This window comes from Argentina silus (assembly GCF_951799395.1).
Source record: "Argentina silus genome assembly, chromosome: 6".
Classification (NCBI taxonomy): Eukaryota; Metazoa; Chordata; class Actinopteri; order Argentiniformes; family Argentinidae; genus Argentina; species Argentina silus.
The window spans coordinates 18,339,543-18,367,387 of NC_139660.1; the positions used below are offsets into that span (position 1 = coordinate 18,339,543).

The following is a 27,845-nucleotide window of genomic DNA, read 5'->3' on the forward strand; positions in this document are numbered from 1 at the left end:
ATGAATATACAACAGAAAGGTGCGGGCCAAGCAGTAACCACGAGCAACCTACCTCCCAGCCAGTGCTCTGTGTGACAAAGAGAATACAGGAACAAATATGAACACACGGTCACGTTACAGCAGCAGAGGAGAGTACAGCCCCCACTGGAACACACACACACACAAACACACACACACACAAACACACACCTGCTAGAGCTGAACACAGCCATGGGAGCTCTTCTCTATAGCAGGGTAATACAATTAGTATTACACACCACACCTAGACCTAAGTACTTCATATCATCCCCATTATGATGCGCGCACACACACACACACACTACTCACTACCCTAGAGCATTCTCCATGGCAGAGCATGCATCTTCTCTGTCTCAATTCCCAGGGGTAAACAAAACAGTTCCAAAGGCTTTGGAAAACAGCTTAACAATCCACACCATATTCATGCAAAGCAGTTTAAAACATTCTGTAAACACTGTTGGGGCATGTCCTCCGTGGACGGACAAACAGACAGTAGATGGGATTGTATGTTCCAATGTGCACAGACATACGATATGTCACACACTGCTCTGAACATCATGGCAAAGTCCTGTTTTCTGTGCCGTCCAAGAACCCAGTGACTCAGATGTCCCAGCCTCACACAACCTCAACTGCAGGGGAGGCTGGTGGAGGTAGAAATCGGAGGATGGGGCTCATTGTAAATGCATGAAATGGAATGAAGAAGGGTATCGATTCTCTTGATGGATACCATTCCTCATTCCATTCCATACATTACAATGAGCCCCGTCCTCCGATTTCTACCTCCGCCAGCCTCACAACCTCTACTGAGAGGATCTACTGGGCGGCAGGTGGTCTGAGGAGTTACAACTACAATTCCAAATCTCCTCTACGCTTTTCAATGAGTCAACTTCAGAATTGGATTTGGAATTTCTGATCTGTACGGCATGTGGATTTACCCCCCTGACAGCTCTCTACTGCCTGTCTATGCACAGAAGAAAGGGAGATCTGTATGGCATGTGGATTTACCTGGTGGACGATTTTGCCAAAGGCTTCCTGTAGTTTACCATGTATGGTGGCCAGCTTCTTGGCATCCCTGCTGGCCTCGTGGACGGGGATGAGGACCTTGTAGACCTCGTTCACCGCCTCGTACATGCCAGCCTGGGTGGAGAGGAGGAGGGGGGGGGGGGATTTTAGTGTAACATGTGCACATCGAAATAGGGAGAGAGACCTTAGAGATGGGCCCATTCATATTTGCGCAGATACTGAAGGGCTAAAGCCTTGAGAATGTTCTCCTGTCGCAAACCCAGCAGCTGTGTGTGCCATGTGAAGATATCTATTTAGTTAGATGTACCTAGTTAACTCCTCGTCTCCTGTGTGTGTGTGTGTGTGTGTGTGTGTGTGTGTGTGTCTCACCAAAGAGAAGGAGGCAGCACCCTGCTCCAGCAGCCCCACCAGGCCAGCCTCAGTGAAGTACTTCCCAGAGCAGATGCCCTCCTCGTCGGGAGAGACCACGTCATCAGACACCGCCGACTCCTCCAGCACGTTGGACGAGATGTTCTGACAGACAGGACAGAGAGAGAGAGAGAGAGAGAGAGAGAGAGAGAGAGAGAGAGAGAGAGAGAGGGGTCACTCAGTGTTGAGCTGTGTACATACTGTCATTAGGTGGTTCTAAAAAAATGTAAAAACATTAGTTGACAGTCAAAATAATGAAAACAGTAAAATGATCTTGCTAGCTACATGACTGCTGTCTGCGCTGGGCTAACGTAGCTAGCAAGAGCTGGCTGGTAAAAAAAAGAGTAGTATACTTGCCCCTATAGTTGATACGTATGCGTAACACTACTAATAATAACAGGAAGTACGCATGTGATAACGACCAATACAAGTAACATAGCTAGAGGTCAAAGGTCATGAGGAATACCCAAATCTTCCCTGAACATGGTCCTACTGAAGGTCCACCCTGATTGGCTCATTACCTGGAAGGTGACACAGCCCACAGGGAGGTACTTGCGGTCCTCCAGCATGCTGAGGTACTCTGCCACCAGGGCGGCGCTGTGCACCAGGCACTGGGCTGCCTCCGCGTGATTGGTCCTCTCAGAGTGCTTCCCTGCCATGTTCTGCAGCCACGTCAGACGCAGGTCAGGGGACGTCTGGTAACCCTTGGCAATCCTGTATTCAGAGACAGAGTTAAGTATCCATAATGACATTGATTGTGTGTGTATGTTAGTCTCTGTTTGTGTGTGTGTGTGTGTGTGTGTGTCTTCTCTACCTGTACATGAGATCTATCAGCATCTCTGGGTCTTCCTGATGCTCCTTCATCTTGACCGTATCTGACAGGATCATGTGCAGATTGAACACGAGGTCTTGGACCTGAAACAAACAAAGACAAATAAACAAAGATTGTTCAATATGGTCACTTTATACTCCCTAACATCATAAAGAATAAGGCTATGTGTGTTATCCCGAATGGCATCATCATCATGTTGCGTATTGATCTCCTGGGGTACCTGGTCAGGGAAGGTGGTCTCACGTAGCTCCAAGTCTTCCTCAGCATAGGTCAGGATGGTCTTCAGGGAACGCCGCAGGAATTCCTCATTGAAGTTCTGGGACGTTCCCACCAGGGAGGACAGGGACATGGTCACCTGCATCTTCACTCTGGCAAAGTTCTGAAAGGAGAGCCAATTAACAAGGAAAAACATCAGGACGGCCATTAAAACTGTCTCCATCTCCTCTACAAACGCTCACTAGAATCAGGGTAGCGAGCAGAGTTAGTTGAAAGCTATGTTTGTGACTGTGTCCGCTGTGTGGTGTACACCTCCTGACGGAGACACTCTAGTTGAAACGTGTTGTGTGAGCTTTGAAGTCCATAGCCTATTGTTTTGCTCTGTAATTTAGTCTGTATGTGCTTTTTGAGTTGTACCACACATACAAATATCCATTAACAAACTTTCTGCATTCTATTTTTGGCTGCTCCATATCTTCAATTTGCCATGTGTTGTCCTGATGTTGTACTCACGTTGCCGATCTCAAAGTTCTGCCTCATGAGGAGGTAGAGGGAGGCGCTGGCGTGGGCTCGGATGGTGCCGATACTGCTGCTGCAGTTCCTCAGGAGGCGTAGACACAGGTCAGCACATTGCTCCGTCTCCTCCTCAAACAGCAGCTCTGGGAACTACACACACAGGGACACACACACACACACACACACACACACACACACACACACACACACACACACACACACACACACACACACACACACACACACACACACACAGATTGAATATCCTACCGAAGTACAGCTCAAACTAACAGAACTTGTGAAACGACAGGGAACAGCAACATGGAAGTGTACTCTCTCACCTTGGAGACGAGTGCTCTCTGTGTAGCGAAGCAGTGCTGCAGGTAGAGGGCGCTCTGGTTACAGGCCATACTGTGGAGCAGCACCTTCAGCACCCCTCCCAGGATACTCTCCTTCGACTCAGTCACAGACACCGTCTGTACACACACAGAGGAAACACAGATCAAATCTCAAACTTCAAACCTGTGTGTGTGTGTATGCGTTCCTTCACCATCACGCATCCTCTGATCAGCTCCATACCTGGACAATGACCTCCAGAGTGTCGAGAATAATCAGGTTCGCCTCCGTTGCCAGGTTACCGTCGATAAGTGCCTCGTGCTCCAGCTCCGCTCTGGTCCTGCCACAGGAAACAGGAAGCAACAGGGGGTCACACACCCACATTCTCCAAAATGGCCGCCAGCTCCGCATTTCTGAAGTCCCCTTGAATGCCACAGCAGCAGCATTGTGACCGTGCTATTCAAGCCATTGCACAGGAGAGGAGCTCTCTCATATACAATGTAGGGAGCTTTGTATGGAGGAGAGGGATACATATATATATACATATATACACACAGTGCCCTGCGTAAGTCATGGGCCAGTGAAGCTTCACTGTCCCATGACTTACACAGGGCACTGGGTGTGTTTTCTGATAGTTATTGATGAATTACACACCTAACAACTAAAGGCTCCTGGGTTTGGGTTCTCCTGCTGCGTAGGATGCTGTCTCTAAACCTGCACGGCACAGTCCTCACACGGTTCAACACGGTACCACAGTCCTCACACGGTTCAACACGGTACCACAGTCCTCACACGGTTCAACACGGTACCACAGTCCTCACACGGTTCAACACGGTACCACAGTCCTCACACGGTTCAACACGGTACCACAGCACACGTTAGCGACGCACGCAGGACGGAGAGCACACGGAGAGCAGCGGAACCCGCGACACCCCCCCATCCCTTCCCTCACCAGAGGGGGGTCGTTAGGAAGCAGAGGTGAGGCAGGTGGGGGTGGGGTTAGGGAGGGAGGGGGAGGAGGAGGAGGAGGAAGAGGAAGAGGAGGAGGATGGGGAAGGGGGGAGGACGGGGGGGGCACTAGTAGAAGATGTGATTTCTGTGGAAGCTTTGACCACTTCGGTCAAGTTCAGAGCTGCATTACCTTTGTATGTGAAATGGACAAATCTTATATAAAACCTGTTTAAGAAGAGGCACTTCATTCTGAAAGGCACATGTTCCAGTTTACTGTCCCAAGGACGGAACGGACTTGTGATTGTGATCAAACTGTCCAGTTTCCACCGACACTTGGTTAATCATCAAGCCACTGAGGACATCTTCTCGAAACCCTACCGTTGACGACAGAATCACATTTCACCCATGAATCCAAACCCCAATCAGGGAGAGAGACAGAGAGAGACGCGTACCCAGACGAGAAGCACACTGATTAAAAAGCACAGCAATCCCACCGCACCAGAAACAACCCAAGCACCGTTACAGGAGGGCCAGGGGTCGAAGGGTCAGGGGGTCAGGGTCGGGGGAGGGTGGTCTAACTCAGGAGATAAGCAAGGAGGAGGAACTCAAGAACCACACACTCCAGATGTACCATACCATACCATACCTGACTGATCTGTGGCTCCTACACGCACACAGCAACATGAGAGAAGACAGGGAGGAATGGGTTAACGGCACAGGTGAGACCGGTGAGACAGACAGACAGACTAACACACACAACAGGACCCGTATTCTCAAAGCTTCTCAGAGTTACGGTGCTGATTTGATCTAGGATCAGTTTTGCCTTTTAGATCATAATGAATTGAGATTCTACGGACAGATGGGGGGGGGGACCTGATCCTGGTCAGATCAGCACGCTGAGACGCTTTGCGGACACGTGCCCAGGTGGGCTTTAGACAAGACGTATACACCAGGGGAGGCTGGTGGTGGAGGTAGAAAAATCGGAGGACGGGCTCATTGTAATAGCATGGAACGGAATGAGAAACGGTATCAAAACACAGTCGTCCCATTTCTACCTCGACTGGCCTCCCCTGATGTACACCCATGTGATGAAGAGGTAGGATATGTTGTTTTAATGGATGATCACTTCCATGGTCAAGCCTACGGTAGGGCTACTGTACATCCCAACCCTGTGAAACGCTCCGTTCAAACTGGAGCCCTACTTCCCTATGGAGCTTGCGTGGATGTGAGCTGGAGGAGAGGAGAGCATTACCTTGTGTAGGACCAGGTCGCCACTGTATTACACTGTAGCTCTAGTGGTGCCCTACGACAATGCACCCACAAACACACACACACACACACACACGTGTACACTCTGTCTTTCACACACACACACACACATACACACAGAAGGAAAGCGTACTTGTCCATCTTCTCGCTGTTCTGCCGCCAATGGGTCATGTCCTTCCTCCAGCGCAAGTTCTCCTGGCTGCCGAAAGCACTGCCTGACGGACTCCTCTCTACAGGATGGACAGAGGTGGTCATTTTTTAATATCTAGCTGCTTCTCTTCTTCTTTGTGTGTGTGTGTGTGTGTGTGTTTGCGCATCCATGCGTGAGTGTGTGTGTGTGCGCATCCATGCGTGAGTGTGTGTGTGTGTGCGCATCCATGCGTGAGTGTGTTTGTGTGTGTGTGTGCGCATCTATGCGTGAGTGTGTATGTGTGCATTCGTGTGTGAGAGTGTATGTGTGCATTCGTGTGTGAGAGTGTATGTGTGCATTCGTGCGTGAGAGTGTGTGTGTGCATCCGTGTGTGGTAGTGTGTACCAGCGTGACCCACCTAGCTGCCCCCTGCTGCGGCGTACCATCTCCTGCCTGGCCCCGATGCTGCCCAGGATGGCCTCCTCCAGCTTGGCCTTCATGTCTTTGGACTTCTTAAAGGTCAGGCTGTTCATGCGCTCAAACGCCTTCTTCCCCTGCATGGTGAACACAACATGGGCCTTTTTCCATGAGGTGGATGGAGGGAGAACACAGGGTTACTGCAACACTTGCTCCATCACAACAAGCAGCTAGCTACAGAGCTAAGCTAGCTACAGAGCTAAGCTAGCTACAGAGCTAAGCTAGCTACAGTATATAGTGTACACCAGTGGAGGCTGGTGGAGGTAGAAATCGGAGGACAGGGCTCATTGTAATACATGGAATGAAGAATGGTATCAAACACATTTGTTTGATTCCATTCCTCATTCCGTTCCATGCATTATTTCTACCTCCACTAGCCTCCCCCTGCTGTACACTTACTCCTGCACAACAAGCAGCTAGCTACAGCGCTAAGCTGTATACACATGGGAACTAGTTTTAGAATGGTCAAAATTGGCCGACAAAATCAGTAGAGAGAAAAGGCAGCTGTATTGGTGTCGCGTGCGGAAGCGTTACCTTGTACTCGAAGCAGGAGACGCAGAGGTAGAGCATGTCCAGCAGGCGGTTGAGCTGGGACACAGACAGGTCCGTGAACCACTTCTGCAGAACCATCTCGTCCGCGTTCTTCAGCACCCAAAGCAGGCAGATCAGGAGGCTGCGGCTGGACTCGGCTGAGAAGGAGCCGTGCTGACGACTGGCCTGGAGAGGGAGAGGGAGAGGGGAGGAAGAGAGGGAGGGAGGGGGAGGAAAAAGTGAAAGTAAGAAGAAGAAGAAGAAGAAGAAGAGGCAGAATGGGAGATGAAGAGGAGGAGGAGGAGGAGGAAGGATGAGACTCAAAAAGAGAAGAGATATGGAGTGGAATAGGACAGGGAGGAGTGTGAGGATATGTTACGTGGTGACTGTTGACCCTCGAGGGCCACCGTAGTTCAGGTGACGTGGAGAATGCGCTATTTAACAAATCAGTTTAGATTATTCTATCGTGATTTTCAGTCATCACTCATCACAGGGAGGAACAAAAAAGAGAAAAGCACCTGACAGGAAGTTACCTGCGGGTTGAGCAGGAAGCTGCTGGGCCGGGACATTTGGGGGACGGAAGTCCCTGCTATCGCCGCGGCAACGGTCTGACTGATCATGCTGTTGCCCTCTGCCTCGTTCTCGTCTCCCCCTGTCCCTCCCGTGGCCCCCTGTACCGCCCCGGGACGCCCCCACTGGTTATGAGACTCTGCATGAGGGGAGAGGAGGGAAAAGGGGAGAGGGGGAGGGGACGGATAAAAGATTATCAGTCGGAACAGATAACAAACATCTGAGAGTGACCTTATTGGGGCAGCTGATAACCCCGGAGCTAAATTTAGACGAGATACATTCTCTACCTGTGAAGTCATGCAGTTGGGGTAGCGTTTCCATGACGATACCAATGAGTGGCAGGTAGAGCATGGCGACCCTGGCCTTGACCTCGGGGTCGGCGTAGCGAGGGTCAGAGTCGTGGCTGGACAAAAGGTTATGGACCACCATGATCACCTTCTTGTGCAATCCAAACATTCTACAAAACAGAGAGAGAGAGAGAGAGAAGGGGTTAGAAGAGAACCTCTCTCAATACACACCAAACACACACCACACACACCACACGCACCACACACGCACCACACGCACAGACCCACACAGAGTACTGACCCCTCTGCCTCTGGGTCCAGAATGACGGCCAGTTGGGTCAGCACCAGTCCGGCCAGGTAGTGCTGCTCTCTGAAGGGCACGGACAGCTCAAACATGTTGGCGATCTTCTGGTCCTGGACGTGAGTGGAGAACCCAGAGCTCTGTGGAGGGAGGGAGAGGTGGTGACATTAAAAGAAGAGGCATCACCCATACGACTATCACTGTTCCAGATATAGTGTGTACAGTGTGTTTGTGAAGTGTGTGTGTGTGTGTGCACGTCCATGCGTATGTGTGCATGTGTGCGTGTGAAGTGCGTGTGCCTCACCTGTGAGGTGGCAGAGGACACGGAGGGGGAGGGGGAGGCTGGGGGGGTGAGGAGGCTGCAGGGGAGGTTGAGGGTGACGTAATGTTCGTGGCTGCAGACGATCCTCAGGAAGTCCAGCCTCAGAGACTCCAGGGTGGGGTTCTGCAGCGCGTACAGCTTAGTGGACACCTGTGGAGAGACATGCACACTCATTTTTAAATGAAATATAACATTTCTACATGCAAGAAATAACGACAGTAACTACTGCCTCTTCATGTCTCTGAAGTGTTACATTGGGAAGAAAGCCTGCACACTGAGATACTCCTTATCTAACGTTAGTGGCTTCATCATCCTCCTCCTCCTCCTCCTCCTCCTCCTCCTCCTCCACAACCCCTCTTACGTTGTCAGTTTGTCAGTGAGTACCTGCTTCCAGTAGGTCTTGATGAGGCTGAAGACGAAGCCTCGGTCCATGACGGACAGCAGGTCGTTGAGGAAGAAGGCCAGGCTGGTGTTCAGCCTCTCCACCAGCTCCAGGTCCTGACAGGACAAGAGGGTCACCCACAGAGGTCAGGGGGTCACACAGGGGTCAGGGGTCACAGATGAGGTTATAGACTGAGGTATTGTGTGGTGGAGCTACCCACTCAGGTATACTCCTAACAGGAACAGAGACAGTCAGGGGAGGCTGGTGGAAGGAGAAATCGGAGGACGGGCTCTTTGTAATGCATGGAATGGAATGAGGAATGGTATCAAACACGTGTGTTGAGGGTGTTTGATACCATTCCACATTCCATTCCACGCATTACAATGAGCCCGTCCTCCGATTTCTCCCTCCCACCAGCCTCTCCTGGAGACTGTTCGTTCTTAGACTGGTCCTTACCTTCTGGAAGCGTGACACAATGTCTCCAGCGATGGTACTGACCAAGGCGGTGATGTCATCCATGAAGCGCTCAGGGAAACGGTTCTTTCTGGGTGACTCCAGGCGGTCGGTGAAGTACAGGTGGTGGATGATGCTCTTCACCTTAGGGGGGAGGGAGGGGAGGGGGGGAAGGAGGGGCATTCAGGTGAGGCAGATTTTCCTAGTCACTAATGGTGCATTCAAGTGCTCCTCTGACACGCCCACCAAGAGAATCAAACAGTGGGTCTCTGTGGGTAATGGGTAATGTAGTTCTTGTTCTTACCATGAGCTCGAAAAAGAACCAGGCTTGTTGGAGAGCTCCTTCCCGAACACTGCCACTGCTCACGACCCACTGTAGGGCCAGCTCCTCATGGAAGAGCTGAGAGAGAGAGAGAGAGAGAGAGAGAGAGGAGAGAGTGGGAGAGGGAGAGAGAGAGAGACAGAGAGAGAGAGAGAGAGGAGAGGGAGAGAGAGATGGACACGGGCCAGGAGGAGTGAGGTAACATGTCATAGTGTACAGACCATCTACCAACATCTACAACTACACATTCACCAACTATATACCGGATGACCATTGAGCACAATGCCTGTGTGCAGACAACCTAAGTGTACTGAAGGATAACTTCAGTTAGCCTTTTCGTATATTGACTTCCTACAAAAGTGATTTGATGATGCAAAATTCACTATTGCAGGAAGTAAACATAATGTTGCCATTCATATATCTATGAGGCTTTAATGCTCAAATAATGATGATGTTAACACAGGGGTTCCAAAAACTTATTTTAGACTTATTACGGCTTTATTAAAACATAAAACAAAGCAAAAAAAGGAAAAAGAAAATAAATAATCCACGTGGCCTGCTGTGTGTGGAAACACTGAAAAGGGAGGCTTCATTAAATAGAAACATCAAGTGAGTGCCGTTTCACCACTGACCCATAGAAGAAGTGATAAGGTTACAGTCATGGTACTCAACACACACATATTACATCACATCACATCACTCCTGTGCAACACTGTCATCAAACGTCATTCACAACAAGAGGCGGCACAGACAGTATACTTTGCATCCAACAAGACCATAACACCAAAATCAGCATCCAATCAAGAGGCACACATCCACTGACAGACAGACAGACAGACAGACAGAAAGGCGAGGGGGGCTGGCTCCTCCCCTGTGCGGTAGTGGCTCTACCTTTTTGGTGGGTAACCGTCCTGTTAAAGTTTGCAAGAAACTGGCGCTCTCAGTGTGGGAAGACATGCGGTTTCCACTGCGCTCCATGGCCTATGGGTGGGATGAATGGAACGGTCACAACAGATTAGTGAGGAGCACAGGAGCGTGTGGTAGCACCTTCTCAGCTGAAGGAGATGTCAGAGTCTCACACACGCATGTACACACACAGGCGCACGCACACACAGGCGCGCGCACACACAGGCGCGCACACACAGGCGCGTGCACACACAGGCGCGCACACACGCACGCACACACGCACGCACACACACACACACACACACACACACACACACACACACACATCAAACCAACACGCAAGACAAACACACAAAGACGCAAACACAATTTATACAAACACGCTCTTGTAATATAAATTCAACGATGCAATAAAGCATTTACCAATGTCGACCTTATAGTACAAAGTGCTCGAGTTCATTCACTTTGATTACAAACTATTTGGCCAGACTTATAGGATGCTTGCACAACTTTCGTGCCACACAAGCAAACATAAAATACCCTTGATGTATCTTTACATGAAAAAAAGTTTGTAAAAATGCACGTTGTCAACATTATTTCTTTCCATATATAGCCCTGAACTGGGTTAACCTTCATACAAATGTTACATAAGTAGGAATACAACTTAACTCTAAAGTTGTCATGTTGATAATTGAATGAATATAAATAATTCTGAACTTGGAAATCACCAAAGAAATGATATTGGATTTTTTGGGGATGCACCAGAGTCAAACCCCTGAAAAAGTTTGGCCATAACTAGAGCCTCAAATCAACTTTGACAATGACAGAAGACAGAAGACAACATATCAAGATGAACACAGGAAACAAGCAAGCAGACAAACACAACAAAAAGCAGATAAGCACACACGCAAGCACACACCCACCCACCCAAGCTCACATATGCAAGCTCTCTCTCTCACACACACACACACACACACACACACACACACACACACACATATACAGACACACAGACAAACAGACAAACAGACACACAGACACACAGACACACAGACACACACACACCCAGACCCTGCGGACACCAATATAACGTGCAGCAACATGCTCCATCCACACTGTGATGATATTAGTAGGAGGTCATGCATGGTGATCAAATGAAGGTGAAGATGAAGGGACGTTGAGGAGGAGGGAATGAGAGGATGAAGAACGTCAATGAAAAGAGGACTTTTCAAAACGCTAGCCTCTGAACCACTCAAGTTTTAGAATATTAAAAAAAAAATAGGGGGCAGCAAAACTATCTATATTTTTTGTTTTTACTTTTAGATAATGTACCTGTAGGAAGATGCCTATCTAGTCTTTAGTTTAGTTTATTTTATAATTTAAAAACAAGGTGCAAATACACAACTATGCACTTGATAAAGAATCATCAAGAATAAAGGCGCAAAAAGGTCTATGACTTATCTCCATTGTGGTCCTCTTGGACTATCTCTGAGGACTACTATGATTGGGTGATGCCACAGTTGTCCCTTTTAGATGACATCACAGTAGGCATTACTCTACTAAGGGTTTGAATATGAGAGCTATGATGTATGGTTGTTGTGTATGCAGGGCTCCCTTGTAAAAGAGACCATGGTCTCAATGAGACTCCTTAACAAAATAAAGGATAAATCAAATAAATAAATCAAATGCTTCAAACCCAAGCACCAGGGGAGGGAGGCGTTTGGTGAAAGCAGGAGGGTAAAAACTAAAAATGGGGGTGGATGGTCACGGAGGCCGCTGTGGCTGGGGCGTGGGAGGGGTTAAGTGTTGGGTGTGTGTGTGTGTGTGTGGGGGGGGGGGGGGGGGGGGGGGGGTGAATCAGGATTGGTGTTAAGGTGAGGGGTTTCTAGCGGGGGGGGGGGGGTTGAACCACCTGCATGGTGTCAGAGGCAGAACCAGGACTGGATCCCCAGGGGGCGCTCTTACACCCCATGGTGTGAACCCAGGAGTTGGAGCGGTCTAGGCCCTGAGGGGTTGAAGGTCAAAGGACGCAGGGCACGCACAGGCAGGAACAAGGGAGCGAGCGAGAGAGAGAGAGAGCAGCACAGGGGAGGGAACAGCGAAAGGTTAGAGGTTAAGAGAGGACCGTAAGTAAGTGGAAGTAAAAGTTAGCTTGTTAAAGATCAAACTCAAGTCTATCCCACACATAGAGATTAACAAGCCCTTGATTCATAAACAGAGATAATGCAAAATGGCGTCTCCCATATGAGAAATGGCATCCCCTCCCTCTGAGACAGGAAGAGACAGGTGTAGTTTAGTAACGTTAGAGGCTCCATTCATCAAACAGGGGCTGCATCCGTCACTTCACAGGTTAGGCAAGATCATTCAGAGAGGCAGGATATCACTCATCTGTCAAGCACTAATGGGATCAAATCAAGATGTGTGTAAAGTGCCCAATCATTGCACTAGAAGCCTACACTAAAGCAACATACAGTGATTATAAACTCACAAATCAATTGCAGACATGGACTGATACGTTCAACACTTTGAACTAATTTATAAATGTTAATTTCCTCTGAAATGACGTTTTAATGTGTGTACCTCTGGATATCCGTCCACACAGTGCAATGAAAAGTAATCTACATCAACAACACTGTAATATGCTGAAAGCAGTGAGATTGAAACTGACTGATTAACCGAATGCTACGGTTGCATTAAATTGAAACTGACGAATTAAACTTTAGCATTCAGTTAGTCAGTCAGTTTCAATTGAATGCAACCTTAGCATTCAGTTAGTCAAATTGAAACTGACTAACTGAATGCTAAGGTTGCCTTAAATTGAAACTTACTGACTAACTAACTAACTGACTAACTGAATGTTAAGGTGTAATTACATTGAAACTGAACGACTAACTAACTAACTGTAATGCATATACTGTATCCTAAGATTTTGACATACTTTTGTGTATGCCTTAACTGCTGAGGCTGTCCTGATGTGTGTTCTGTGTCAGGTTGGTGTTACAGTACAGGGGTTAGGGAGATAAGATGTCCCAGCTGATGTTTGTCTATTAGCTATAGGCTAATATTAGCTACAAGTCAGAGTTCATAGCACGCACGCACTGACTGCTACTTTGAGGCAAGAATAGTGTGTATTCAAAATAATGTTCCGGTTACAAAAATGACATAGGATTACAACTTGGAATAACTTGGAGAGATAATCACTAAATGTCTTCAATGTTACTTCTTGACTACAGAAAACTAGCAACATGTGTTGAAGTACCTTATTGAAAAGTCTCATCTAAGCCATACTGACAGGCCTATGGTTGACTGTCTGTACCCCAAAAGTACAGAGAAACCCAAGGAAACCCAAGCCTGGGGGTCAAGGGGTCAGGAGTCATCCCATACCTTGCTGCCGATGATGGAGCGGACCTCGTCATCAGGCGACGTGGGCGTGCCAGAGATGTCTGGGTTGCTGTTGCTAAGGCTACGGGAGCGGTTGAGGTTGAGGCTGGCGGGCCTCACGGCGGACCGGGCCATGGTGGCGTAATGGACTGAACCGCCCAGTCCTCCTGGTCCTGGTAGCACACACACAACACAGTGTGTGAGGAGGATCAGAAGGTGATTGGTTGGAGGGAGTAAGAGGCGCACAACAGGACGTATGGGCAGCAAGGGACCAATCACATATGAGGAAAAGGCATGAGGAAGGAACCAATAAGGAACGCTTTTAAGTTCACGACTCTTCAATTGCAGTATTCTAAAGAGGAATAAAGAGTAGATATGTTCACTCTAGTAAAGAGGAGAAATACAAGAGGTACACTAGGCCTATTCAGGTAGACAGACATCCCTGCAGTAAAACAGAGGACCTGCATGAGCCAAGAGAGATAAGGGACAGGCTGGGAGCTGTAGGAGCTCAGCTTTCCGACTAGAACTATTCAGTGTCACATTTCAACAACAAAGCCTCAGACAATATGTCCACTCTGGTAGAAAGAAAGAGGTCGAAAGAAAGATCTAGAAAGAAAGAGCTAGAAAGAAAGAGCTAGAAAGAAAGATCTAGAAAGAAAGAGCTAGAAAGAAAGAGCTAGAAAAGGGGGATAGAGATGGGTGTGTTCCTGGGGAGGGGGAGGGGGAGAGAGAGAGACAGAGAGAGACAGAGAGAGAGAGAGACAGCAGTGTGTAGTACAGTACCTGGTGAGGGGGAGTTGGGGTCCATGTTGGGCAGACGGAACACATAGAAGATGTAGGAGGAGAGCAGGCTGTTGCGTCCGTGCTGGTCCTGGCTGGTGTCCAGGTACTTATGGAGCCGGTTCACGATGGAGGCCAGAACCTCAAAGGAGGCCTGGCCCAGGTTCACTACACAGAGGGAAAAGACAGGGGGGACAAAATACTTGACACGGCAGTAAAGAAACCAGGCATTCACTGTGCCCAGCCGTCAGAAGTACTTGATGTGTGGGCACAGTAAAGTGTGGGCAGAAAAGAGAGCCAAAAACACGTCTATGACTCAAAACCAAATGAGGTCATTTTTAAACTTGTGCTTTGAACTGTCACACTTTTTCTCTTTACTAAATGTTTTTTTGTTTTTTTTTCCCCCATTTGGGTTATTAGTCACAGTTCCTGGCCTTGTGTGTCACAGGTGTCAATGGTAGAGTACCTATTTGTCCTGCGATGATGGGATGTGTGTGTGTGTGTGTGTGTGTGTGTGTGTGTGTGTGTGTGTGTGTGTGTGTGTGTGTGTGTGTGTGTCACAGCTGTGAGTGGTACAGTACCTATCTGTCCTGCGATGACGGGTGGGCGCACCATCAGCAGAACCAGCTTGTCCAACAGCAGATGGAGGAAACGGACCACGGGTTCCAGCTGGGAGGAGTTCAGCGCTGCGATACTGGACTTTAACTCCGCCTCCAGGTTGTTCTCCATGATGCGCATGTCGCCGATCCGCACCGGGAACATGTGCTCGTCCAGAGCGTGGACCAACGCAAAGAACTTGTCCAGGTACTGGTCCTGAAAAGAAAGAAAGAAAGAAAGAAAGAGAGAAAGAGAGAAAGAGAGAGAGAATTGAGCCAGCTGTGGTTGGAGCTAGAATCTGAGACTGGTTACAGGAGAGGAGGTTCTAACCCTGCAGGGAGCTGAGGCAGGGCACAGGAGAGGAGGTTCTAACCCTGCAGGGAGCTGAGGCAGGGTACAGGAGAGGAGGTTCTAACCCTGCAGGGAGCTGAGGCAGGGCACAGGAGAGGAGGTTCTAACCCTGCAGGGAGCTGAGGCAGGGCACAGGAGAGGAGGTTCTAACCCTGCAGGGAGCTGAGGCAGGGTACAGGAGAGGAGGTTCTAACCCTGCAGGGAGCTGAGGCAGGGTACAGGAGAGGAGGTGCTAACCCTGCAGGGAGCTGAGGCAGGGTACAGGAGAGGAGGTTCTAACCCTGCAGGGAGCTGAGGCAGGGCACAGGAGAGGAGGTTCTAACCCTGCAGTGAGTACAGGAGAGGCCAGTGATTTATAGCCACTTTAGGAGCAGTAAAGCTCCTGGGGAAAACACACTCTACCCTCTCCTCTCCTCTCCTCTCCACACTACAGCCAACTGAGAGATGGAGTGGGCCTTACTAAATTACACCACAGACGTTCAGTCACTAATGAACTGGGGAGGGGGAGAGGGCTATAATTGCTCTCGCTCCTTCCACAACCTGCTCTGACATCTATCTGGCTCTGATCCGTTAACACAGACTGTGTGTGTGTGTGTGTGTGTGTGTGTGTGTATGACTGGGAGGGAATATTAATGGGGAGCAGAAGGGTTTTCTTGCTGGACAGTGGTGGTGGTGGAGGTGGTGAGGTAGTAGTGGTAGTGGTGGTGGTCGTGGTGATGGTGAGGTAGTGGTGGTGTTAAACTACCTGTGTGTGGACGGAGGAGACGGACGTCACTTCAACGTTGAACACTCCTCTGTGGTTATCAACCCACTTCATCCCGGGGAGAGGGACCTAGGGAATAAATTACACGGATCATTCAGTGTCACATTTGGTAACACTTTATTTGGACAGTCCATCTACACTACAAATGCTCTACAAACATGAGTCTAAACAGTCTTCAATACAAATAGTCTATCAACAGACTACTGCATGTCTATTGATTGTCAACAAGGAAGCATCCATAGACGTTCAACTAACTACCCACGATCACATTCATTTCAACTGCATGTTTGTCAACATGATGCAATCAGTAATCTGTTCAGCAGAGGACACAGGCCATTCGGTGCCATCTGATGTTTCTGAACAGGGTCAGTGACAACATGGCCACCGGTGACTTACGTCTGGGGAGAGTACAGAGTAGGACTGGGGAGGTTTCTCCAGAGACACAGGCAGACAGAAGTGTCCTGTCCGCAGGCGGCCGTTCTGCAGCATGGGGATCCACTGAGAGGGGAAGAAAGAAGAAGAGACAGTCAGGAGCTGAACAAAAACATCAGAGCTTGAAGAAACAAAAGAGCTCATATTTTTTTGATAATATCTTCAGAGAGAGAGAGAGAGAGAGAGAGAGAGAGACAGAGAGACAGAGGGAGAGCAAGAGAGTGTATGAGAGAGAGAAGAAAGAAAGACAGAGAGAGAGAGAGAGTGTGCATCTAGTACCGTGTAGCCCACGGGGGTCTCCAGGGGTGTGTTCTGTTTCTGCTGGCAGCTGACATGGTAGAAGGTGAAGAGGATGTGGTGGTGGTCGGTCAGAGAGGCCGGGAGCTTGATCTTCATCTCATCGTGGAAGTCTGGGGATCTGGGAAAGATAACAAAGATTAGAGAGCCGTGGTCAGGGCTTCAAATGGGCTTAAACATCCTCATAAAAGCAGCCCCCTTTTTCTCATCGGAAATAAGAGATTGTTTGTGGATACAGGGAAGGGAAGAAGCATCCTCGGTTCAAAGGAGCAGGAGCTGGAGCAACCTTTTCCCCAAAAGGAAAAGATAACACATTATTGGCTGACGGGATTAAAACCAAACATCCAAAGTGCAAAGGTGGAACCTTTCCAAATATATGATATCTTTGAAAGAAGAAGTTAACCCTTAAATTCATCAGATACATACAAGACACTTGTCTGATATCTAGGCCTATGTGTGAAATGCTGACTGTATGAAGCCATGTCTTTGACCAAAGCCAGAGCTGCTGGCTTGGGCTGGACGGGATGGGACTGGACTGGACTGGATTCGACTGGACTGGACTGGGCCTGGCCAGGCAGCTCATGATGGATGACTACCCTAGTCACCTGGCCTGACGGTCACAGGTTGATTAACTTTAACCTTGGTGGTGTGACCCCTGGATGATGAACGACAGACCCCTGGCCGTGTCATAAAGCACATGTTAAGTGTGGTGATAAAACATGAGTCTGCAGCTCTTGGAGAGAGAGGAGACCTGGGCCAAGGACGGCCCACGGACAACACCCCAACAGTGATTGACAGAGCTATTGATTTCTTTCTCCAAGACAACTGTTGGTGAACGGTAAAGAAAATATAGGCCTAACAGCAAAAATGGACGTTTGCACATCACTTCCGGGCTCTTCAGAAAATGGATATTCTAAACTCTAAAGCAATCTTACTGTTTATCTCCAATCACCAGCAGCAGTCTCGTGAAAAGCACTAATCAGCAGGCTTTCCCATACAAATATTGCTTATGTAAACTCTCAATATCAATCATCAACCACATATTTCCTAAATATCTGATTAAATCATGCATTTGGAATCTCAAACGAATAAGCATCATCAATAAGCAGCTAAATAAAATGCCTACGTGCAGTATGTTCTGTACATGTGTGTGCTTTGGGGAAAACCAATGCTACTGTGTCCGATGCTTGTGATTGAAGCGGAAATTCAGTTCAAACCATGTTAGCAATTGACACGTCTATAAGCATGTGATTGCCCCTCTAATACATCTCTATCTGAGAGTAGTAGTAGGCACCAGGGTTGAGGCCAATTCCATTCAATTCCAACAATAAAAAAAAGGAAGTGAATTGAATTTCAATTTTCATTGAAAAAAGGGCATTCATTTTCAATAAACTGCTCAAATCTGGATATACTGTATGTCCCAACAACTCAACGGTGTGTGCGTGTTCTACATTCTACTGTACAGTAAATGTAAAATAAAAAAGCTTTAGAATTTGAATTGGAGTTTCAAGAAACTTTATGAATTGATGGAATTGAAATGGAATTGGCCCCACCCCTGCTAGGTACTCACCTGTTATGATACACCACAGAAGTGTAGGCCTCTTTGGTGTAGTCGGAACAGCTGGACTTGCCAAAAATCACCTGGAGGAGACGATGAAGAAAGTCACAGTCAGTCAAATAGTCAAATAAATAGTCAGACAGATAGTCAGATAGATAGTTAGATAGACAGTCAGGTAGATAGTCAGATAGACAGTCAGGTAGATAGTCAGATAGACAGTCAGACAGATAGCTAGATAGACAGTCAGACAGATAGCTAGATAGACAGTCAGGTAGATAGTCAAACAGACAGTCAGGTAGATAGTCAGATAGACAGTCAGGTAGATAGTCAAACAGACAGTCGAGCAGACATTACATTGCTGATGATGGTAGGCAACATACAGCAGATATTAAAACACACTCCTGTTTGGGTCGACTGGGTCAGTTGTTATTTTTTTTATCACGCATTTCTAGGAAATTTGTCAGGCTTACAATTGTGTAACTCTACCAGGAAAAGCTCTTTTGATAAGCTACAGTATACAAATAGCTCTGATACCATTCACAGCACATTAAACAACAAACTCAAAATTTGATTCTGAACTGTAAAATGTCATGCGTCAGTGTGCATTGTGTGTGTGTGTGTGTGTGTGTGTGTGTGTGTGTGTGTGTGTGTGTGTGTGTGTGTGTGTGTTTTTGCATACCGGCATGGCATTGTTGGGATCCTCCCCATTCATGAACTGCACTTTCACTGTGATGTTTCGGGCAGAGCCCTGTCGGTTGGCGAAGTTCAGGCTCTGTGGGTTCACGTACAGCAGGTTCCTGAAACACACGCACACTCTTTACTCAATGTGCAATATTAAACTAAAAACATGTGAAATAAAACCAACAGTGAGCCGGGGAGGCTGGTGGAGGGAGAAATCAGAGGACAGGCTCATTGAATGGTATCAAACATACCAAACATGTGTTTGATACCATTCCTGATTGCGTCCCATCCATTACCATGAGCCCTGTCTTGTCCCTCCACTAGCTCCACTGACAGTGAGTGATATCCAGCAGGTTATTGTTGTAACCAATCAGGGTTACAAAGGCAGTGCCTTCAGAAAATATTCAGTATTCAGTACCCCTTCACTTTTTCCACATTTTGTTGTGTTATAGACTCAATTTAAAATGGATTAAATTAAAAGAATTTGCCATCAATCCACACGCAATACCCCAGAATGACAAAGCGAAAACAGGTTTTTAGACAGTAATCTCTCTCATATCTATAATTGTGTTTTCCATTTTATATTGAGTCTATAACAAAATGTGGAAAAAGTGAAGGGGTCTGAATACCTTCCGAAGGCACTGTATATTAGTCATTTGAACGCAACCAATATTACAGTCATGTTCAATAAACATATTCTTTTGATTCCAACACAAAACCACCATCTGTCTTTTTCTCTGCTTTTGCACTCCTTTGACACATCTTTGACCATTATAAGATGGACAGCTTTCTTCACTATTCTTCTTTGAATGATTATGACATCCCCTATGATATTGCTGCTTTGCTGACGAAAGTAAAAAACCAAACACTTGTACAGCATGTACAGTTTTCACAGTCATCAATAGGTCAGTGTCCCATCCCTCCCCCGCTATGTAGTGAGCAAGGCCATCAGGGTAGCCACTGATTGGTGGAGAAAGGAGGCTTGTCCTGTCAATCACCCTGGACCCACATGAACTCTATAGCTGACCTACATTCTCGGCCTCAGGATCATGTACATGGTCATTCATAAAGAGCAAAGAGGTAATTGCAGCATGCAAGTCCATTATTATATGGCATATTCCAGGCAAACCGTGCCATCCGCCCATGATCCGATTTACTGTGGCACGCCAAGGTACAAATTCCTGTCAGATTGGGCTAAATTTTTTTCAATTTTCAGTCTTTTGAGTGATCAGGCTAAAATTGAAGAAATCCGAGGCTTAATGTAAATTGAATAACCCTGGCCTATTCAATGGAATCTCTTCACAAGGTTAACCCTTTAACACCCAATGATGCATATAGTATAGCGACAATGTCTTGAAACACCTGGTAAAATGTCTGTACACGTTCAATTGGCAAAAGGAAACTACTGTCTTGAACAAGAGATCCTAATAAACACGTTTCACACCTTCTGGTAGCTGATTGTTGTAATCACACCAGCATAAGTTCTCTCGGAAAAATGGTGGAATTCACAAGTCTGTAAACACAGAAATTCTGCTCCTCCGAAAGAGTCTTGTACATGGTCAAAAGGGTGAGTTACTGAAATTAAGTGGATACAAAATGCTCATTAGATGTCCAGAGAGTCAATTTAAGAAAAATGCAGAGAATTTGGCGAAGGCATAGTCACTTGAAATGCTAATGTTGCATGTACGTAACATTGGGTGTTAAGGACTGTAATCACATATTTATGCTTTGTATAGGCTTTCAGGTAAAATACAATTTTTTAGTCTCAAAAGCTGAATGAAAACTTACATTCAGAGGCTGGACATACTGTATGCAGTTAACATAGTGTGTTAAACTGCCTATATTTGTAAAACATTTTTTTTTAAAAAGGCAACATTGTGCATAATGCATGCAGGCAACATTGCATAACTATTGATATGAGTGTTGGGGTGGGGGGTGGGGGGGGGTCTCCTTGGGCACTGCTTAATTTTCATGCAAGGAAAAATGGGTCCGGGTAGCTAAGGGTTAAGGTGTAGTGAGTTACATTACGCTTCCAACCATTGTTTCCCCCAGGGCTCTCCACTCCACTGAGTGGTATACATAGGGTGAAACTAAGGTTTCTGGGGTGATGACCACAGGAAGTCAGTAGCAGCCGCAGCTGAGGAGAGAGACCACTCTGACGTAGATGGCTCTGCAGGGAAGGGTCCCTGTGAATCGCAGCTGTGATGACAACGCACTCAAAAACGTGGGAATCCCTTTTACTGGTTTCAAACATTAATGCTGATTGTAATAGCATACAATAATTGCAGTCCAGTATCTCCCCAACATTAGGCTCATTGGCCTCATAGGCCTGGAGGTACCTCCATTTTTAACAAAAGGCAAATCTCTCCTATTGGTCCATAGGGCTCATCAGATTAATATCTGGTGGTTACTCAATAACATGACTCAACCAACCTAACCATGTATGAGGATCAGCATATTTCAAAACCCTGCCCCCCGCCAACCTACACTCACAGAACCCCCTCCAACCCTGGGCCTCTGACGCAACCTACACCCTACACTCACAAAAAAAAAAAAAAAAAACTCCTATGTTGGGGCTGTGGGTACACAAAGGGATGAGGCCGTTGTTTACAGAGTCTACAAACAGAGATTAAGGCCAAGTCCTCCACACCAGGCCTGGTGACACAGACAGTCTGTTACGGTAAGGGAGACATGCATGCAGAGTGTGAGGGATGGTGGGTCTGGAATATTATTACATGAATTATGGTGTGAGAGATATTGGGAAAGATCCTTCACTTAGAAGTGAACTTGCATGTGCCTTGCATGTGTGTAAGGGGAGGTGTAGGGGACAAATAAAGGGGAGGTGTAGGGGACAAATAAAGGGGAGGTGTAGGAGACAATTAGACTATTTCACAGTTCTGTGGGGACAGTGAACAACCCCTGCATGGACCACAAATGTCAGGAAATCGCCAAAGATCCTCCGGACTAATTTTAAGGTCATGTAGAGATCAAAGAGGTCATCCGGAAGATGAGAATGGAACCAGGGGAAAGCTGGTTGTCAGGTTGTCAGTGTACAACATGACCGTACAACAAAACCCCTGTACAACATGTCCCAGTAAGACAGGGGCATGAGCAATAAGAAAAACATATTGGGTTTGTGAATCAAGTCACCAAGTTTATGCTGAGCGAGCAAGCAAACCACAGATAGGGCCTGTGTTTGCTCAGAGACCCACGCTTACTTGATACGTTTCGGGTCTCTTTACTCTCTTCACATGAGCAAATAACCACCATATCTGCATAGCTATGAACTGGAGTTGCCTACACCTGTAATCATACTGACAGACCTAATCCTACATTTTGTGAAGAATCTATTAACACGCACTGCAGAAGATATGAATCGTCAAAATACTTCACAGTACAGTGCAAATAACATTTGGACACAAGTTTATATATGTGAAAACGGGTATGGGAGCCCACTCTCTTGACCCACACACAGCAACATATGGTAATGTAATCTAGCCATTGATCGACATTTAAACATGCTGTTGAGCCTTGGACCAAATGTGCTCAACGTAGTCAGATTATTGGGAGCATTAAAATAAGCTTAGCTAAGCTGTAGTAGGCAGCAACAAAGGATGCTCACAAAGAAAAACGCTGATTGCAGCAGTCAGATTACAGAACTGAATTGTGCAAATATGGCAACACAAGACCACAATTTTACCAATGGGTGTGTTTGCAATTGTGTGTGTGTGTGTGTGTGTGTGTGTGTGTGTGTGTGTGTGTGGGGAGAGGTATTTGGCTGAACAGCTGTGCGAGACCACAGACTAAGTGTTCCCTATAAAAGATAAGCGTTTTATGACTGGACACACTGTATGCCAAAGAGTCCTGTAAAAGCTGCAAGCAAATCTGTATAGTTCCTCCATTTCTTTTCACAAGTCAGGATTGGCGTATCATCATCATCAGTCTTCAGAAGGAAACAGTAAATCAAAATAGAAAGGCCAAACAATAAAACAAAGATGATGAGTTCACACTGTCCAAACTTATCACATTAGTCAACCCCCCAATGCCAACTTCAGCAAAACCATAGCGATGATGACAACCCCACCATTACATACAGCGTACCTCTGAGCTAAACCCAATGAGAGGCACCAGAGAGTGATGCTGGGCTGATTCAGCAGGACGTTAAATCAAACCCAGAGACATCAATTGCACGCAGCATTATCAATCAGAGTGAGGCGTGCAGCTATGAGGTGAGATTGATCAGAGCAGTGATCCATCAAAACTCTGATGGCCATTGTTGGGTTTCTGCTGATCAGCCAAAGCGGGGGCACTGCAGATGGAGTAGGGTGTGGTGGTGGAGGGGGGTGAGGGGGGGATTTGGGGGGTAATGGGGGAGGGGGGGGCAGGGGGGGTAGCTGAAGGGGTGTATTTGCTATTCGCTCACTGCTGTGATTTGTTTGTTCTGGTGGGGGGGCTCCCGGGGGGATTTCAGGGGGCACAGTAGCTCAAGCATAACAGGGCTTAATGATCAACTAATCCCCCCTCCCCTCGCTGGCCTGGGGTATATAACAGAGGCCATCCTGCTGCTCGGACATCTTTCTAGCAGAGAGAGAGAGAGAGAGAGGTAGTGGGAGGGAGACAGAGAGAGGTAGAGGGAGAGGTGCAGAGTGAAAGAGTAAGAGAGAAATAGAGATTACTTCTTTTTTATTCCACGTCATAGAGAGATTTAACCATGAAGGTGATCAGCCTGTTGATGTTGGTGGTTCTGGCCATGGCCCTCCCCACTCTGGACTCCGCTGGGGTGCCGTACCCCACCGTGCCCTCCCGGGCCCAGGGCCAGACGCAGGCTCCAGTCGAGGCCAAGTCTCGTTTCGCCATGCTAGACGATGTGCGTCTGCTTGCCAACGGCCTGCTCCAGCTGGGCCAGAGCCTCAAGGAGTTCGTCCAGAAAACCAAGGCACAGATCAACGACATCTTCCAGAAGCTCAACATTTTTGACCGCTCCTTCTATCAGCTCTCAGTGGTTACCTCCGAGATCAAGGAGGAGGAGGAGGAACTGAAGAAGACCACGTCGTTCCTCAAGGCCAACAACGAGGAGATCCGGAACCTGTCACTGGAGATCAACTCCAAGATCAACAGTATCCTGCAGGAGAGGAGCCAGCTGCAGAGCAAGGTGGGCGGGCTGGAGGAGAAGCTGAAGGGCCTGTCGGAGAGCATGCTCCCGCACGAGCAGCTCAGCGAGATTGCATCACTGAAGGTGAGCTCCCACTTATGCCAAAAAATTAGATTGTGACGCTTTTGTGTAGAAAAAACAAAAACCAGCCCACATTTCTGCATATTTATAAAAAAATTGCAACCTAATGAATACTGGTTTCTCAGTCAAAACATAATGCACTTGCAAAGAGTCTTCCAAAATCAAAACTTCATCTAAAGTGAAAAAAATTTCTTTAAAATAATGCTGACATGAGCAGTAAAGAGTCACCGTTGACTTGGCTGTTTCAGAATGTGATCGATGCTCAGGAGAGGACGATCACGGAGCTGCTGAAAGCCGTGAGGGAGCAGCACGACCAGCTCGACAACCAGAAAGGAAAGATCAAGAATCTGGAGGAAAAGGTAGCCAGTCTACACATCTCTGCTGGTCCTTTTCCTTAATAAAAGGCCACTGTTACATTTGAGGGCACTGATATTAACATATTTCTGTGATAAAGACCAATGCATAATGGACTGATTGCCTTCTGTTTCAGCTAAGCGACGACAATTTCCAAGAGACAGTTCAGAAAGTAGAAAATTCCGACCCAGAGACACCCGACCCATTTGAATATCTAACAAACACCTCTACTGGCCTGGAGACAAGCGGTAAGGGCATCTAGACTCCAGGAACTGCTAGCATGTATATCTGTTTGATATATTTTAGTGCGTCATATATCACATACTATATGACACGGAAATATATAATTCAATCATGCTAGCCTATATGAGACAGTGACAGAAATGAACGACAGTCCATTTCCTGACCCATGTGCTCGTACTGTGTTTGTGTTTCAGACCTACCTGTGGACTGCAGTGAGCTCTTCAACAGAGGAGAGAAGAACAGCGGAGTATTCCCTATCAAGCCAAACCAATCAGAGCCATTCAACGTCTACTGTGAAATGAGTTCAGGTAAGGAACCATCACTTCAATCATTATCTTAGAGTATCCTGAGATACTGTAACAGTTCTGAGAAACAATTCAGAGCTTCCACAAGTCAAACTATTTCTCTGCATTACATAATAGCCTAACTATCTACAATTAACTTAGATAGATAACAAAACCTGAGTGAAGATACCAGACTAAACTGAATCCATTGTATTGGAAGCAGGGTCATCCTGCCTTAGATAACCACAACACAGGCGGACACCAGAGGAAATGAGTGCTATGAGTGCCCTCATCTCTAAAGGGGAAGAACAGGGACACTTATCAGGCTGGACCTCGTGGTGTTAGCATACTTGTTCCTCATTGGTTTACTAAACCTTCTTCTACTACTCTACAGAGGGGGGCTCAACAGTCATCCAACGCAGGGACGACGGATCCGTGGATTTTGACCAGACATGGGAGAAATACGAGAACGGATTTGGAGATCTGGAACGTGAGTCCAGCTTATTTTTCACACTGTACACGGTTTGAGTGTATCAGTAAGGACAGTCAATATACAGCTCAATCTTTGTTCTGAGTTAAAGGTGATAATCCTTATCCTGTGATAAGATGAAGAAGACCTGATTAATCACTCCCCTTAGAATCCTGTCCAGTGCAAAAAGCCTATTGGCTTTCATTGAAAAGGAAACATCCACTGCAGCATTCTTAAGTACTTCCTGAAGGAAGCGCCCATAGGAAGCAGTAATTGTAGCCTATCAGGTCCCAGTTGACAGATTAGCTTCTTCTATTGTCTGACTCCACAGTGCACCAGCGGCACTAAAACGAGCCAGACTTGGATCCCAGCCCATACAGTCATACTGCATTCCGATAGAGCGACAGGTCCTTCGGCTACGAATAGTTCAGTGTTTCTTTTTTTCACTGGTCCTTAATATGTCACAATACTATGACTGCAACATGCTGCCAGAGGCTAAGGAAAAGGAGTATCAAGTGTTGAAACTTGTTTTAAGACTTGAGCGCCATAGGTGAGAGGGAACAAAGTATAAAGTATCAAGGCTTAGTACTTGTCCAAGACAGTCATTTGGCCATTTATTGACCAAGTGTTGTCTGTGTGTTACAGGAGAGTTCTGGCTGGGCCTGAGGAAGATCCACAGCCTGGCAGGTCAGAGCGACTCCATCCTGCGCATTGAGCTGGAAGACTGGAAGGAGGAGAAGCGCTCAGCGGAGTACCTGTTCACCCTGGAGGGCCCGGCGACCCACTACACCCTCCACCTGACCCATTTGTCTGGAGACCTACCCGACGCCATGGGCAACCACACAGGCATGAGGTTCTCCACCAAGGACCGCGACAATGACAACCAGGAGGACTCCAACTGTGCCCGCAACTACACAGGTACTGACTAAACACCTTATACAATGCACTGCAGTGGTAGAGACTGACTACGCACCTGTTTCAATTGTTCTGACGGGAAACCTGTTTAAGATGTATATCATATCAGATTTTAACAGATGTTTTTGACAAACCTTTGCAGGTGGCTGGTGGTTCAACGCCTGTGGTGACACCAACCTGAACGGGAGGTACATGTGGTTGAGGTCAAAAAGTCGTTCTTTGCGGAGGAAAGGGATCCACTGGAAGCCCAGCATAGGGACCTCCTACTCCCTGAAGTCTACCAAGATCTCCATACGACCTGCCCTTCTCGCCGAAAGTTTCCAATGACCCCCCCCCTCCCCCCCATTACACCTGGCTAGCACAGTAACATCAGATTGACTGCTCCAAGCCAACTGTCTGTCTGAGTTAGCTTGTTGGCCAACAGGAAAACAGCCAAAAATATTCTTATCTATATCAGAGAGAAAGACGTCCGATCAACGTGACACAATCCTTGCTGGTCAGTAACCTCTACAGGTTGTTCCAGAAATGCTAATAGTATCATTGGGTCAAACCAGGGAGGGATTTCTGAAGAGGCGAGTTCTGGTCAGGAACGCCAGATTTAACATTGACTGCAACATTTCACAGCACTGTACTACTAACACAGGCTGATTCCTCAGCTATTATACACAACTGAAACCACTATATGCTACAGATACTTTTAAATTATCTTAAATTAATGAGCTGCATGAGACAGCATTATCCTTAGCTCTTCTATCCAACGCATGAGATTATGCGCAGGTATCACTTGGACTTGTACTGCACGTTCTGCATGTTGCTGAGCACACAAATATCTACAAGATAGCTAAACCATGCAAACATCTTCATATGTTTATCAGCTTAGTTTGTTCAATGTCTTTTTTAACTTTATACTGTATTTAAAACAATTTCCATAATGTTAGGGTCAGAGGTCATTCACATTTATTCTTATGTAACTGAGTCATATTGACTCCTTTCTAACTCTTTGTTATCTTTCTGCATGTATGTACTGTACATATTTAGTTTCTTACTAATACTTCAACCCTATCAGAGAGGCACTGGTAAATCATATTTATAAAGACAAATAAAACAAACATAATCAAAACAGATCCCTGAGTCTGGTCTTGTTTTTTGCCATGAAAAATACCCATCTAGGCAGATGGTCTAATGCTACCAATGACGTCATAGGGGGGCCTTTCCTCTTATCTTTTTTACTACAGACCATACTAAGTGGCTTAATAT

General features: G+C 46.9%; 2 protein-coding genes across 7 annotated transcripts in view; one reads left to right on the forward strand and one right to left on the reverse strand.

The window, feature by feature from the left end:
• The window catches only part of dock7 (dedicator of cytokinesis 7), a 43,141-nt gene that overhangs the window by 5,655 nt on the left and 9,641 nt on the right, over window positions 1-27,845 (reverse strand). Inside the window, exons 15-44 of one of the 6 annotated variants that reach the window (XM_083671838.1) lie at window positions 19,089-19,206; window positions 18,422-18,492; window positions 16,834-16,972; window positions 16,519-16,620; window positions 16,105-16,191; window positions 14,993-15,224; window positions 14,415-14,579; window positions 13,635-13,804; window positions 10,236-10,325; window positions 9,327-9,422; window positions 9,026-9,166; window positions 8,572-8,685; window positions 8,170-8,337; window positions 7,866-8,005; window positions 7,565-7,734; window positions 7,241-7,416; window positions 6,711-6,893; window positions 6,118-6,253; window positions 5,703-5,799; window positions 4,947-4,964; window positions 4,004-4,063; window positions 3,593-3,689; window positions 3,355-3,489; window positions 3,011-3,163; window positions 2,502-2,660; window positions 2,264-2,364; window positions 1,971-2,163; window positions 1,411-1,554; window positions 1,024-1,155; window positions 53-67 (exon numbers count right to left, since the gene is read on the reverse strand). In XM_083671838.1, coding sequence (XP_083527964.1) covers window positions 53-67; window positions 1,024-1,155; window positions 1,411-1,554; window positions 1,971-2,163; window positions 2,264-2,364; window positions 2,502-2,660; window positions 3,011-3,163; window positions 3,355-3,489; window positions 3,593-3,689; window positions 4,004-4,063; window positions 4,947-4,964; window positions 5,703-5,799; window positions 6,118-6,253; window positions 6,711-6,893; window positions 7,241-7,416; window positions 7,565-7,734; window positions 7,866-8,005; window positions 8,170-8,337; window positions 8,572-8,685; window positions 9,026-9,166; window positions 9,327-9,422; window positions 10,236-10,325; window positions 13,635-13,804; window positions 14,415-14,579; window positions 14,993-15,224; window positions 16,105-16,191; window positions 16,519-16,620; window positions 16,834-16,972; window positions 18,422-18,492; window positions 19,089-19,206 — 3,802 coding nt within the window. Of the gene's footprint in view, window positions 1-52; window positions 68-1,023; window positions 1,156-1,410; window positions 1,555-1,970; window positions 2,164-2,263; window positions 2,365-2,501; window positions 2,661-3,010; window positions 3,164-3,354; window positions 3,490-3,592; window positions 3,690-4,003; window positions 4,064-4,946; window positions 4,965-5,702; window positions 5,800-6,117; window positions 6,278-6,710; window positions 6,894-7,240; window positions 7,417-7,564; window positions 7,735-7,865; window positions 8,006-8,169; window positions 8,338-8,571; window positions 8,686-9,025; window positions 9,167-9,326; window positions 9,423-10,235; window positions 10,326-13,634; window positions 13,805-14,414; window positions 14,580-14,992; window positions 15,225-16,104; window positions 16,192-16,518; window positions 16,621-16,833; window positions 16,973-18,421; window positions 18,493-19,088; window positions 19,207-27,845 lie in introns of all 6 variants that reach the window. The other 5 variants (XM_083671836.1, XM_083671837.1, XM_083671840.1 and 2 more) reach the window with 5 other exon arrangements.
• Window positions 23,802-26,915, forward strand: angptl3 (angiopoietin-like 3; the record flags this gene model as incomplete). The annotated part of the gene is made up of 7 exons (XM_083671491.1): window positions 23,802-24,326; window positions 24,572-24,682; window positions 24,814-24,925; window positions 25,115-25,228; window positions 25,599-25,694; window positions 26,319-26,591; window positions 26,731-26,915. The coding sequence occupies 7 exons, from the start codon at window positions 23,802-23,804 to the stop codon at window positions 26,913-26,915; spliced, it is 1,416 nt and encodes a 471-aa protein (XP_083527617.1).